The sequence below is a fragment of the Dipodomys ordii genome, unplaced genomic scaffold (assembly GCF_000151885.1).
Source record: "Dipodomys ordii isolate 6190 unplaced genomic scaffold, Dord_2.0 Scaffold99, whole genome shotgun sequence".
In the NCBI taxonomy this organism is placed as follows: domain Eukaryota; kingdom Metazoa; phylum Chordata; class Mammalia; order Rodentia; family Heteromyidae; genus Dipodomys; species Dipodomys ordii.
Genome location: NW_012267315.1, coordinates 3,725,345 through 3,738,782, shown reverse-complemented (window position 1 = coordinate 3,738,782; position 13,438 = coordinate 3,725,345). Strand labels below are relative to the sequence as shown.

The window sequence follows — 13,438 nt, the reverse complement described above, 5'->3', positions numbered from 1 at the left end:
ACCTTTAGGTTTTCCATATCCCATATCATCAAATATGGAAGCAATGAGAGGTAAGGCTGTTAATAAGATAGATCAACTTGGGCAGAAAGGTGCAAATGACAGAAGGCTGAAGTTGCGTGGCCATTGTCTAGTTTTCAGGAAACTTGTTTCATATAGGGAAGCTAGCAGCCCAACAGCCCTGGGGACCCTGTGGAGAAGAAAGAAGAATGGTCATGTATTCATTCATTTCATCATACATTTATATGGGCTCAATCCAGGTCAAAGTGCTGGAGTTGACTTTCCTAGAGAGTAGATAATTGAATGAAGACTGAGGCTGTATGCAGGTATTAATTACAGAACAGAGGGGAACAGAATGGGATGTTCAAATGGTCTGTGGTAAGGAGCATGTGGCCAATGCCAGATGAAAGTCAAGATCAAATGGTATAATCAGGCAAGTACTGGCCAGATCTGTCCAGCTTTTGCAAAAGCCTACATTACATCTAGCCCCACCCCATTTATTCTTCAAACACACTTCTCCACAATCACTTTTGGATGTATGAAACCAAAGACATGCTTCTTAATCAGAATTCCTATTTCATTCCATATATATTACTCTATCTGTTAAGAAATAGCTCCTTTGTCTAATTGGAGAGAGGTTCTGTTCTGGGCAGAATCAGTGGTCTGGGAGTTCAAATCTAGGTTCTGTGCTTTCTAGGATTCTCTTTGTGAGAATCCTCTATATTAAACCTCTGTATGCTTCTGTTTTCTCATCTATAAAAGACAGATACTGCTCCCTTTTAGAGTTTTGAGAGTGACACCAGTAACATTACAAGCATGGGGCCTCACTCACTGTAAGGCAGAAACATGTTGTTCTTGTTTTCTTTTTCATTATCCCAACTAAGATTAGTTTGGAGATAGTGCCAGGAAGGGGATAAGCTTACAGGAAGGCCTTGGATTGCTCCTGGATTGTAGGAAGCAAACAGAACTCTTTCTTGAGTCTAGAAAAAATACTTGGGACTCAACAAATGGAGAATGGTGCAAACTGCCAGTAAGGCTTCAAGGCATAAAAACAGAGCAGGCAGGAGATAAAGAGCCCAAAGATTTGAGCTTATTTGAGGCATTTGAAGATTTTTTTTGTCATCCATCAGGGGCCTGGAAAACAATCCCCCATAAATATTGAGAAATGACTGCACCTATAAATCATTTACCTAACAGAGGACTTTTAATCTAAAATGAGAACTACAACTCAATAATAAGACAAAACATAATCCAATTTTAAAATGAGCAAAGGGGCCAGGAGTGACTGCTCACGTTTGCAACCCCACCTACTTGAGAGGCAGAGATCAGGAGGGTCACGGTTTAGGGCCAGCCAGGCAGACCTCATCTAATGGGTCATGGTGGTGTGTGGATGTAACCCCACCAATTCAGGAGGAACAACAGGTAGGAGGCTTGTGGTCTAGGATGTCCCTTTCCATCTCCCCTAACACCCTCCCCTTTTCCCCAGACTCTATTCGAAAATTAAAGCAAAAAAGGGCTGGAGAAGTGGCTCAAGTGGCAGAAGGCCCCAGCATTCTGAGTTCAAGCCCTAGTACTTCAACAAGAAGACAAAAGGAGTGGGATACAAAGGACTTGTGAGTTCACTCCCCACGGGCGATGTACAGATAACTAGTAAACGAAGGAAGTAAATGAGGCAGATCACTTTTGGGAAAGGCGCACCCAAGTAAGGGCTAGTGCAGGCAGATGGTTTCGGGCCCACGAACTCGGAGAGACTAGAGAAGCGGGAGTTGTGTGCAAGGCTGATTGTGGGGTAAGGTTCAGGTCCCGGGGCGCCAGGGCCTCCGCCGAGGAGGCGCCGCAGCAGAGTAGCGCCGGTCGCAGTGCCCCGGCCACGGGATCCACGCCAGGCCGCGTCCCGAGTCACTGCGGTTATGTGTCACGCCCCCGCTTAGCCCCGCCCCGCTCTACTGGCGCCGTGGCTGCCTTCAGCGCAGGCTCAAGCTTCGGCTCTCCGCAGGTGACGCGTCAGGCGCTCCAGTCAGACGCCCCGCCTAGCTTACGTCAGATCACGTAACTTGTCTGGACCGCTTCTGCAGCTGGACGTGCGCGCGCAGCCCCCCGCTTCACCCTGGAGGAGGTGGGGCCCACAGGGGGCGGGGCTGTGCCCGCGGGGGCCAATAAGCGGCGCTCGCGCTGGACTTCTCCCCGCCCCCCCCCACCCTCCCCCAGGCCGGCTGTTCCTGTGGGCCTGGTCCAGCGGATGGTGGCGAAGGTGGCGGGGGTACCGGCAGCGAGGTGAGCGCGCTGTGGGCTGGACCCTGCTGGCTTCTTTCTTCACCGCCGCCTCCGGACTGGCCGGTGTGGTCGGCTGTCCGGAGGAACGGCGAATTGGGGGGTGGGGGGGGTGGATGCAGAAGAAGCAAGGCTGGGGACCGCCCGGGCTGAAGTCCAGGCCGGATCATGCGGGCCCGGATGCCTGCGTTAGGGAGGAGGTTTGACCCTGGTTGCAGTGATTTGTTCTTCCTCCCTGCGGTCCTTCAGGGTGCTGCGGGGCGCCGGGGGCTGCGGGGTGGCGGCGGCGGCGGCTGACTCGGGGCGGGCGTAGCGTGGTCAGCGCGGCGACCCAGGCTTTTAGCCCAGCAGGAGGACCAGGCTTTCTCTGCGGAGGGCGGGAGTTGCGGAGAACCGGGTCTTGTGGGGGAGGGGCCTGGCCCGTGCACCCCGGGACTCTGGGGGCTGCCCGCTGACCCCGAGAGCCAGCCAGAATGCTAATGAACTGCAATGGGACCCACACTGCCGGCACCAGGCCTCGGGTAACCTCTGCTGTGACCTGTTAACCTGCTCTCCAGGCAAGAGGCAAACTAGGAAACTGTGCTGAAAACCCACTTTGTGAATTGAGAAGTCGCTGCCAGGCCACCTGTAAGGACTTAACGCCCTCTCCCAGGACTGATGGCAGAGAACTGGGGAAGTCGGGACTGGCGATTTAGGGCTTAAGGCTGAGAGAGCCATCTGTAGCCTTTTGTTGCCAGGCTGCTGTGGGATCACTGAGAGGCTGTTGGCTCCCCGCCCCCGCCCCCACGGTGTCCTTTGATTTGGGCTTCCCCAGTGTTGGGTTTACTAGGGAGTGAGTCTCCTTCAGGCGACATTGCTCTGGCCCCCTAGGTGCTGGTTCTCCATCTGCATGCCAAAGAGGCCATGTTTGGGGGCTAGTGGTTGTGGGATCAGAGATGGGTGGGGTTAAGTTTTCAGAGATGTTGAATCCAAAGTCATGTCTAAAATCTGGGTGGTGGGTAGCAGTGTTTGGGATGGTGGAGGAACCAAAGTTAGACTTGCTAGAGGAAGGCAGGTTCTGGGAACTGAAAGTCAGGATGAATCTTGAGGGGGAAAACTGGTTCTCAGGGAAAGCACAGGAATGAAGTGGGGGTGAGGCGTGTGTGTGTGAGATGGAGCCCAGGAGAGGAGGTCTTAGGATGCATGGAGACTGCCTGCTGTAAAAGTAGCTCTGGGCATATGCCAAGCAGAGGTATACTGAGCCCAAAGAGTCTCACCAGGCTCAAACTTCAGTCCTTACAAACTGCTTGTAGTTCCTCTTTTCTGTGTGTAGGAAGCCAGCAAGTTTCAGGCACAGTTGTACTCATTGAGGTGCTGCACTCATTGAATCCTCACAGTAACCTGTGAGCCTTGGACAGAGGTGGAAGCCAAGGACCAAAGAGGTTGAACTTGTAAAAGCTATGGGACCATCATGCATTATTTCAGTAGAATAATTGTAATTCGAATTATAATGTGTTTAGAATTATGATGGATATGGGAAGTTTTCCTCCTTGAGGGGAAAAAGTTTTATCTGTTTATTTCAGTGACAGAAGTGATTAAGTTTTATTCTCAGACAGTGGCAGCTATGTGTTTCATTTTCATTATCTGGTTTCCTGATCAAAGAATGAGATAGTAATGTTGCCATAAGTGTTTGAGTCAGTGACCTGGATAAGCAAATGACTGCTTTAATGTATTTCACTAGTCATTTCGTATTTATCGCTGGGGAAGATCTTGCCAATTTGGATGCAAATGTCATATGAATATTCAGGAACTTTCAGAAACCTGCTAAGAAGTGGAATGTGATTTCCTTTCAATGAGAAAATCTAGGTTGTTAATCCCTTGAAGAACTGAAATAAGTTTAACAGTTTCTAGCCCTGTTACTCCTGTGGTTGTGAATGCATGAAACAACTCTTGTTTTTGTTTTTAAAAGCTGTTCGGGGGAAGAAGAAAGATGGAAAGTGGTGCAGTTCTGCTGGAATCAAAGTCCTCGCCTTATAACCTTCTGCATGAAATGCATGAGCTGCGCCTTCTGGGCCACCTGTGTGACGTCACAGTCAGTGTTGAGTATCAGGGCGTCCGGGAAGACTTCATGGCCCACAAAGCAGTATTGGCAGCCACCAGCAAGTTTTTTAAGGAGATGTTCCTTAATGAGAAGACTGTAGTTGGTACCAGGACTAATGTCTACTTAAATGAAGTGCAAGTTGTTGACTTTGCTTCATTTCTGGAGTTTGTCTACACCGCCAAGGTACAAGTAGAAGAGGATCGGGTGCAGCGGATGCTGGAAATGGCTGAAAAGCTGAAGTGTTTGGACCTATCAGAAACATGTTTTCAGTTAAAGAAGCAGATGCTAGAGTCAGTTCTCTTAGAATTGCAGAATTTCTCAGAGTCTCAGGAGGCAGAGGTGAATAGTGGCCCCCAGGTCACTGTTGCCCTGGGCTCTAGGTCAAATGCTGTCACAGCCAGGGACTATGCTCACTCCACTGGCCTTATAGATCCCACAGATTACCCAGTGGAGAAAGTGAGCAACGGCCAACCCCCAGATATGCCACCCAGGAAGGCCAAGGAGAAACTTGAGAAGAAGAAGGAGGTGGCTAAGCCCCCCTACCCCAAAATCAGAAGGGCTAGTGGAAGGCTGGCTGGAAGGAAGGTATTTGTGGAAATCCCTAAGAAGAAATACACAAGACGCCTCCGAGAGCAGCAGAAGAGTGCTGAAGAGGAATTGGAGGACTACAGGTGTCCCCAGGACCAAAGTGCAGACCCTGTGGGCGTCGAGATGGGGCCTGTGGTACAAAACGAGGGTTGCAGTGCTGGCGAGGAGGTGGAGGAAGTGCTGCCCAAAGCCTCAGGGGAAGGGGAAGAGGAACGAGATGGGGAGAGAGAAGGGGAGGACGGGGAGGGGGAGGAGGAGGAGGAGGAGAAGAAGAAGAGCAACTTCCAGTGCACCAGCTGCCAGAAGGCGTTCCTGTACGAGAAGAGCTTCCTGAAGCACATCAAGCACCATCACGGCGTGGCCACCGAAGTGGCCTACCGCTGCGAAACCTGCGGCCAGACCTTCGCCAACCGCTGCAACCTCAAGAGCCACCAGCGCCACGTGCACAGCAGCGAGCGCCACTTCCCCTGCGACCTGTGCGGGAAGAAGTTCAAGCGCAAGAAGGACGTGAAGCGGCACGTAGTGCAGGTGCACGAGGGCGGCGGCGAGCGGCACCGCTGCGGCCAGTGCGGCAAGGGGCTGAGCTCCAAGACGGCGCTGCGGCTGCACGAGCGCACGCACACCGGCGACCGGCCCTACGGCTGCACCGAGTGCGGCGCCAAGTTCTCGCAGCCGTCGGCGCTCAAGACCCACATGAGGTACCCGGCTCCAGGGCAGGGGGGCGGTGCGGGGGTGGCTGGTGTCTGTACCCAGAGACTCAAAACCGTTCTGGACTTTGAGGTCGGGACCAGTGCTGTCTCCAGATGGTTCGTTTCTGAACCGGTTTCCTCTAGGGCCCGGGAGGCTGGTGTTTAGGTAGCTTTGGAGGTCGGGGTTTAAAGAGATGGCTCCCCCAGCTTCCCAGAAGTGTCTGTGGCCACGGAGGCCGTTGCCCCTCCTGGCTGACACATCCAGGCCCAGAGGCCGGGGACACCCAGCAGAGTTGCCCAGAAATCGCACTGTGAGCTCGCATAGGTGGCAGGCAACACAGTAGCTACGAGAGAGGCTCTCCATCTTTGGGGAAGAGTTGGGGCTACTTACCCTTCCTCTTCATTGACAACCTGCTCCTCTGGCCACTGGTACCCACCGGTCCATAGTTCACTGTGATGACATTCATGGGTTTCAGGAGGTCCCAGGTGTTAACCTTTTAATTCTGAAGGTTGTGACGATTGTGAAGTGGGTTAGTCTAATCTCCACAGTCACAACAGATCATGTTTTCTGTTCATTTACTTTAAATTGCTCCATAGTTCTCTTATAGATGTGGGAATTCCAGGCAAGCACCTAAGTTTTTCTATTCTTCTAGGTCTGCCTTTAAATTTAGGCTAGCCTTCAAGGAGGTAGCATGGTGTTCATCATCATCTTTTAGTCTGGGGAAGTTTAAGATACTTGTTCCGGAAGCTGGGTGCAAATGACTCAGGCTGAGATCAGGAAGATTGAAATGTGAAGCCAGTCCGGACAGAAAAGTTCATGAAACTCCATCTCCAAAATAATAAGCAAAGAGCTAGGCTGGAGGTGATCACTAGTTAGGTCAGAAAGCTGAGCAAGCATGACGCTCCCAGTTCAAACTTTTGTGCTGGCAAAAACCAATCAATCAATCAACCAATCCAATCAAAGCCATGTGCTGCTGGCTTACACCTAAAATCCTTATTACTTGGGAGGCTGAGATCTAAGGATTCTGGTTCAAAGCCAGCCCAGGCAGACAAATCCTAGAGACTATTTCCAATTAATCATCCAAAAAAAAAAAATCAGAAGTGAAACTGAGGCTCAAATGGTAGAAAGCTAGCCTCAAGTGAATAAGCTAAACAAGAAAGCAGGGCCTTGAGTTCAAGCCCCAACCTCAGCACACACACATAGGCACACATCTGACTAACTTGTTTAGTCAAGCTTGGCTAATGGCCTCATCATGCTGGTTGTGATTAAAATGCTACTCCTCAGAAACCAAGTTCTTTCAGCATTTTGAGATTTTGTAAATAGCCGTTTTTTTCCATACTGGTTAAGTCATATTGTGGAATGATGTAAAATATTTGATCATGTGGTACTTTGTCAGCAAGTTCCTGACTTTTCTAAATGAGGAAGCTTTATAAATATTAGTGTTTCCTACTATTTAGAAGGAATATTCATAGGCATAGTCTCTTATCTTTGCCTATTCTACAGCATAAATATGGCTCAGGTGTGTAGATGATTACACATTATCTTGCACAGAAACTCATTTTTGGGGGGAGAGAGATCATAGACTCTTCAGCTGTTCTGTTGGTTATTCTCATCGGGAGTAAATGATTTTTTGTAGAACAGAGTGGAAATTTTATTGCCAAAATTAGCTTTGAAATACACCCTAAGTTATGTGAATGTTGTACTTTCAGAATTCATACAGGGGAAAAACCTTTTGTCTGTGATGAATGTGGTGCAAGATTCACTCAGAACCATATGCTGATTTATCATAAAAGGTGCCACACAGGTAAATACCTACACTGTTGTCATTCAGTGTCTTCCTTAGCTGTAGAAGGAAAATGTCATTGGCTAATTTAGAAGTTGGCGTCTACTGAGGTGATGAAGGTTCAAGTCATGTTGTAGCTTTTCCATCTAATAAGAACTGATGGTAAGTCCTCCTGCTGCTCACAGTGTCACGGCCTCTACCCCACAGTACAACTGGATCTGACAAATGGATCTTAGGTGTACAGCTGTGGGAAATACTTTGTACCATTTTTAGCTTGAAAGTACATTTCCAACAATCTGCCTTAAAGAAAATCTATATGTCATTAGTGATCTTCTTGCTATTTTTAATAAGATAGAATTGGAGACATCACAAGAAGTGACTCAGTAAACTGATAAAAATCTACCTCCTGGCTCATGACCTAGCCAGAGGAAAGGACTGAATGTATACATTCAGTAGATAATGAATTTTAAAATGTACAACTAAGTATAGTTAATTCTAATTGTATTGAAAATCTTCTCATAAAATCCAGAAGAAAATAAATTATTTATGATAAATTATCATATTAATGATAGTGATGGAATTAGCTTCTTTCTTTCCACATTTTTGGTGACATGATCCTATCCTATAATGGGGAAAATTGTTTGAGTTGGCTTGATTTTGGTTCAGCACAATAAGCTGAGCCAAGCCAATTTAAGTTTTCATGTGAACTAATGATCAGAATCTGTAAATTGTAGTTATCCTAAACCAGTTCTTCCTCTAAGAACTATTTCAGTGGCCTCAAGTTCAAATGCAAGTGAGAGCTGAGTTATTTAATGATGTGAATATCTAGACTGCAGAATGAGTAGAATTTGTGTTTAATGGAAGTTGCAGTTAGGGACAATGTAGTATTTTAAAGGATGGCATTAGAATTGGTCATTTGATGAAAATATTTATGATTTTACTACTCAATACTTTTAATTTTTTCTAAATCATAGGTATGTCTCTTAAGTAGATGTGTTCTGGTTGTGAGAACAGAGGACTTAAACTTCAAAAGGATAGTTGTTCCTTGTCTTGCAGTTGAGTTGGAGCTGCTACTCTTGAAGTTATCTATAATAATCCATTTAATCTTTCTTCCAAGAGGGACTTTAATTCTGATAAAGATCTACAGAAGCAATTTAAAAATAATCCAAGTCTTCCAAAGAGAAGTGAAATTATTTTCTTGTTTGAAATGACTAAAGTTCTCAAATGTGAGCTGGCTGACTGTAGTCCTAAAGAACGTTTTACACCAACTTTCAGCAAAAAGCAAGCATCTTGCATGAACAGATATTGTATGATACTTTTAATTAGAAAGGTCATATCCTCCCCATCAAGGGTGTTAGGAATGTGGATCTACCCTTCCCAAGTGTTTTGTATTCTTTTTTATTTTTATTTTTGTCGGTTGTGGTGTTTGAACTCTGGGCCTGAGGGCTGTCCCTGTGCTCTTCAGCTCAAGGCTAGCGCTCTACCACTTGAGCTACAGCACCACTTCCTTCCCAAGTGTTTTTAATGCTTGTCTTGCTTTTAATTCTATTTCATCTTTTCTTGTAGGTGAAAGGCCTTTTATGTGTGAAACGTGTGGCAAGAGTTTTGCTTCTAAGGAGTATTTAAAACACCACAATAGAATCCATACTGGATCAAAACCCTTTAAATGTGAAGTATGTTTCAGGACTTTTGCTCAGCGGAATTCTCTTTATCAGCACATTAAAGTCCATACAGGTATGGCTATAGTGTCCTCAGGAAGACAGTCCTAAAAGTATTTGGAAGCATGTGGAGAAAAATGGCCGAACTTCGTATGCCACTATGGTATTTTTTTTTTTAACTTTGAGTTTCTAGTTTATTGTTCTGAGAGCCTGCTGAATAGAAGCGCTTGTGTACATATGGAGGACAGCTACATCCCTTTGGGGTGTGGAGCTTCCTTCCTTCCTTCCTTCCTTCCTTCCTTTCTCTTTCTTTCTTTCTTCCTTTCTGTCTCTCTCTCTATCTGTCATGGGACTTGAACTTAGGGCCTGGCTAGTCTCTTTTGTGCTAATGGTTAGTGCTCTACAACTTTGAGCCACAGCTCCATTTCTAGTTTTCTGTTGATTAATTGGTTTCATAAACCTGGCTTTGAACCATGATCCTCATATCTCAGTCTCCTGAGTAGTTTGGACTATAGGTGTGAGCCACTAGAGCCCAGCTGGTATGTATAGTTTTTTTTGAAACGGTCAAACAGATGACATTGTCTGTCATGTGTACATTTAATGTGTATATGAATTCAAATTTTTCTCTTCCTTCATCCTTCCCTCCCTCCCCTCCCCTCCCCTCCCCTCACCTCCCTCCCTCCTTAATTCCTTCCTCCCTCTCTTGTCTACTTTTCCTCTTTTAAATTATTTGTTTTCCAGTACTGAGGCTTAAACTCAGGGCCTGGGTATTCTGTAGCTTTTTTACACAAGACTGGTGCTCTAGCTCTGAGCCACAGCTATCCTTCTAAGGATTCAAATTTCTTAACTCTATGTTACTTATAAGCATACCCGCACACATGCACTGAGTTACTATGTGACTTGGAATTTTTACTCCATTATCATGGTAAACATATCAACTGCAAAATTTTGGCTTGCTGTTGGTGTAGGTGTAAACGCTTGGCATCTTGGGATAGCTTGATTCTTCCGTCAAGTTGGCCTTGGAGTTGTTCCCAACACAGCCTCCCCTAGGTGGGAGTGCTAAGGCTTTCCAGGAGTTTGTACTCTGACTTAATACAGTGAGCTGAAGACATCACCCACCTGTTTTCTTCTCTTCCTGCCTCAGGAGAACGGCCCTATTGTTGTGACCAGTGTGGGAAGCAGTTCACCCAGCTTAACGCCCTCCAGCGCCACCATCGCATCCACACAGGAGAAAAGCCATTCATGTGCAATGCATGTGGAAGGACGTTTACTGACAAGTCCACTCTCCGGCGGCATACCTCAGTGAGTGATGGAGGCCTGTGTGAGAAGGAAGTTTGAAACCCTGCTGGTCCTTAGATACATGACCCTGAGCAGCCAGAAATGCCTGTCATCATTAGAGGAGGCAGCAGCTGTTTTCTCCTCAGGCATTCTCTATAGTTCCTCTACCCAGTGAATAAAGTGAAGGTCCCAGGCCAGCAAAGTCCCTGTTAAGACACCTTCTAACAGTGGTAGTGGTAGTGGTAATCAGATGTTTGACAATTAACAGAAAGGGCTTTCACTGCAGTAGAACCAAAATTAAGTTGGAGAGAGACTTTTTTGGGGGTGGGGTTTAGTCTTACAACGTAGCACAGTCTGGCCTCAAACTCAGTCTTCCTGCCTCTGCCTCCTGAGTGCTACACTAACAGGTGTGTGCCACCATGTCTTGCTCCAGAGAGACTATTTTACAAGCTGTACTTGTTATTAAATATACATTGCGAGAGTTACAGAGACAATTATGGTGACTTGTATTTGTGTTTGATTTGTAGATACACGATAAGAATACTCCATGGAAGTCTTTCCTTGTTATTGTAGATGGCTCACCTAAGAATGATGAAGACCACAAGACAGAGCAGCCTGATGACGAATATGCATCCCCCAAACTTTCGGATAAATTGCTGTCTTTTGCAGAAAATGGCCATTTTCACAACCTGGCCACGGTCCAAGGTGGTGTACCCCCTGTGCATGAAAACAGTTCTGCAGACACCGCCTGCAAGGCAGATGACTCCCAGGACACGCTGCTGGCCACCACCATCAGTGAGCTCAGTGAGCTGACTCCACAGACAGACTCCATGCCCACACAACTTCACACTTTGACCAACATGGAATGAAAGCTTGCAGTTGTGTACCAAGATTGTGTGTGATAGCGATATTCTGGGTAATTCTAGATTAGCTGAGAAAAAGAACTGTGTGCAGAGAGGTGGGCAAGGATGACCACTTACAGATGTTCCTGAACTCCACTCACTTGCATGGCTTTACCACACCACTTTTAAAGCTTTCCTGTAAAATTTCTGATCTGCATGATCTCAGCTACACTTTTTATCAGCAAACAGGGCAGTTAACATAAGCTTACTTAGTGCTGCTGTAGGCTGTGTGCATCAATCATTCTAATGCTTGATTCTCTTGATATTTAACCACTGCTTGTCTTAACTGCAGAGTACAGAGCATTGACCCAGCTCATGAAATTGCTGTTAATGGTCTTCCTGGTCTCGCCCTGCCTTATACTTCCATGAGTGTTTACTTCCTTGATCCTCTAAGGTATTTTTCTAGTAAGCTGAAATTAGACTGGGTCTACCAATTTTCAGCAATTTCTTCCTTGTGAGTCGAATCAAATCAGCTTTGCTCTGGAGACCCTTGAGTGGGACCGAAGAAATGGATTATTGCAGTCATTCCTCCCTAACCCCATTTATAGACACTAAAAAAGGAATGACAACTTGAACTCTTATGAGGCATAGTATCTCCACTCACAGCACCTGTGTAGCTGGGGAGTTTGTTATAAAACCACCTTTTGAATTGAAATGTGGTTGTTCAGTTTCATTCCTAAAAATCAGATTAGGTAAAAGCTGTCCTACCAAAGAGTCTAGTAAAACTGTAGTATTTCTTTTCTTTTTCTTTTTGCAAAAGATCTGAGAAATGACAAGGTATTAGCATACTTGGGTAGTCATTTTATTCAGAAGTAGCAAAAAGAGGTGACTGGTAAACTTTAGATTTATTAGTATTTTTGCTAGTTTTATCTCTTGAATTCTCTAATTTCCAGAAACTCGAGACTTGTTCATGTCCACACTGAATGGCTGAAAGTCTAGTAATTGCCACAATCTTCTTTGGGAGCCTGTAAGAATCTTTAGAAGGGACCAGAAGCCTCAGCACACTCATCTCTGACTATGCCTTAATAAGTGGATCATAAAGAACCAGTTACTTTGTCTTAAATGCTCCTTTGGCTATACCACACTGGACTTAATTATTGCTCAAAATAATTCACAATGAAAAAAATTCAATTTTACTTGTTCTTCCTGGCGTTTGATTCCAAGGCCTTGGTGTGGCTGTGCACTTGTGAAATGCTCTGATTCATGTGTAACCCTTCAACATACCAATTTTAGAAAAGCGCCTTAAAGGGAGAATTCTTTGCTAGTTACTTTTTTCCCTCTATTTTTAATTTATTAAATATTCTGTGAGACACTTTGATTTTTTAAGAGGAAGGTACCTTATCTTTAAATTCCAGGATGAAGACATGGCTACACTGAGACAAACTGAGGTAACTTTGACATTTAAGAGACTAGAGAAGCCACTACCAGGTGTTTTGGGCACTGATGTTTCACACCTGCTCTTGAAGGTCATAGGACTCTGAATTATGACCTTGGCATTGAATCCTATTTGTGTTTACAGAACAAAACAATAGTGATGGTCACACTACCATTTGAAACTTGGTAAAAGTGAACCTTCCCAGCAAATGATGTACTGTTTTATGGAATAAAGTCATCTTGATGAGAGAGAATTAAAACAAAATTATTTTGTTATTTACTAGAATTTTTGTCTTGAACTTGTTTCTTTAGAAGTTCTACATAAAATTGTTTAAAGTGTTAATAAATGTCTGCTTTGTCAAAGTAAATCTGTAAGTCTGTTTACATTATTATTTTGTCGGTCATGGGGCTTGAACTCTGGACTTGGGTGCTGCCCCTGTCTCTTCAGCTCAAGGTGAACACTCTACTGCTTGAGCCACAGTGCCACTTCTGGTTTTCTAGTGGTTTATTGGAGATAAGAGTCTCATGGAGTTTCCTGTCTGTGCTGGCTTTGAACCATGATCCCCAGATCTCAGCCTCCTAAGTAGCTAGGATTACAGCTGTGAGCCACTGTAATTTATTTAGCTTGTTTACATTATTATTAATAGAGCTGAAGAAAGATGATTCTTTGTTGGAATAAGCATAATGTGCTGAATAACATGGATAATCAACTGTAAAAGCAAGGTCTGTGAGTCTTTACAGAATGCAGTACAAGGTTTGATTTACCAGCTTGGATTCCAAAGAAGTCTCCAGCAGGGGGAAACAGGAGAGGGCAAAC

The 13,438-nt window shown here is 45.4% G+C and overlaps 1 protein-coding gene across 1 annotated transcript; it reads left to right on the top strand.

Annotated features, from left to right (window-relative positions):
- The first annotated feature begins 2,228 nt into the window (after positions 1-2,228).
- On the top strand, positions 2,229-12,975 carry Gzf1 (GDNF-inducible zinc finger protein 1). Its single transcript, XM_013027124.1, has 6 exons — positions 2,229-2,271; positions 4,217-5,634; positions 7,336-7,430; positions 8,976-9,143; positions 10,212-10,369; positions 10,873-12,975. The coding sequence occupies exons 2-6, from the start codon at positions 4,238-4,240 to the stop codon at positions 11,212-11,214; spliced, it is 2,160 nt and encodes a 719-aa protein (XP_012882578.1). The 5' UTR covers positions 2,229-2,271; positions 4,217-4,237; the 3' UTR covers positions 11,215-12,975.
- Positions 12,976-13,438: the final 463 nt, after the last annotated feature.

Bases quoted from the DNA above. Each gene is read 5' to 3' on its own strand.
- Gzf1 (XM_013027124.1), top strand. From the start codon at position 4,238: ATGGAAAGTGGTGCAGTTCTGCTGGAATCAAAGTCCTCGCCTTATAAC. The intron at 5,635-7,335 runs GTACCCGGCTCC...TTGTACTTTCAG, and splicing joins GCGCTCAAGACCCACATGAG to AATTCATACAGGGGAAAAAC. The intron at 10,370-10,872 runs GTGAGTGATGGA...TTTGATTTGTAG, and splicing joins CTCTCCGGCGGCATACCTCA to ATACACGATAAGAATACTCC.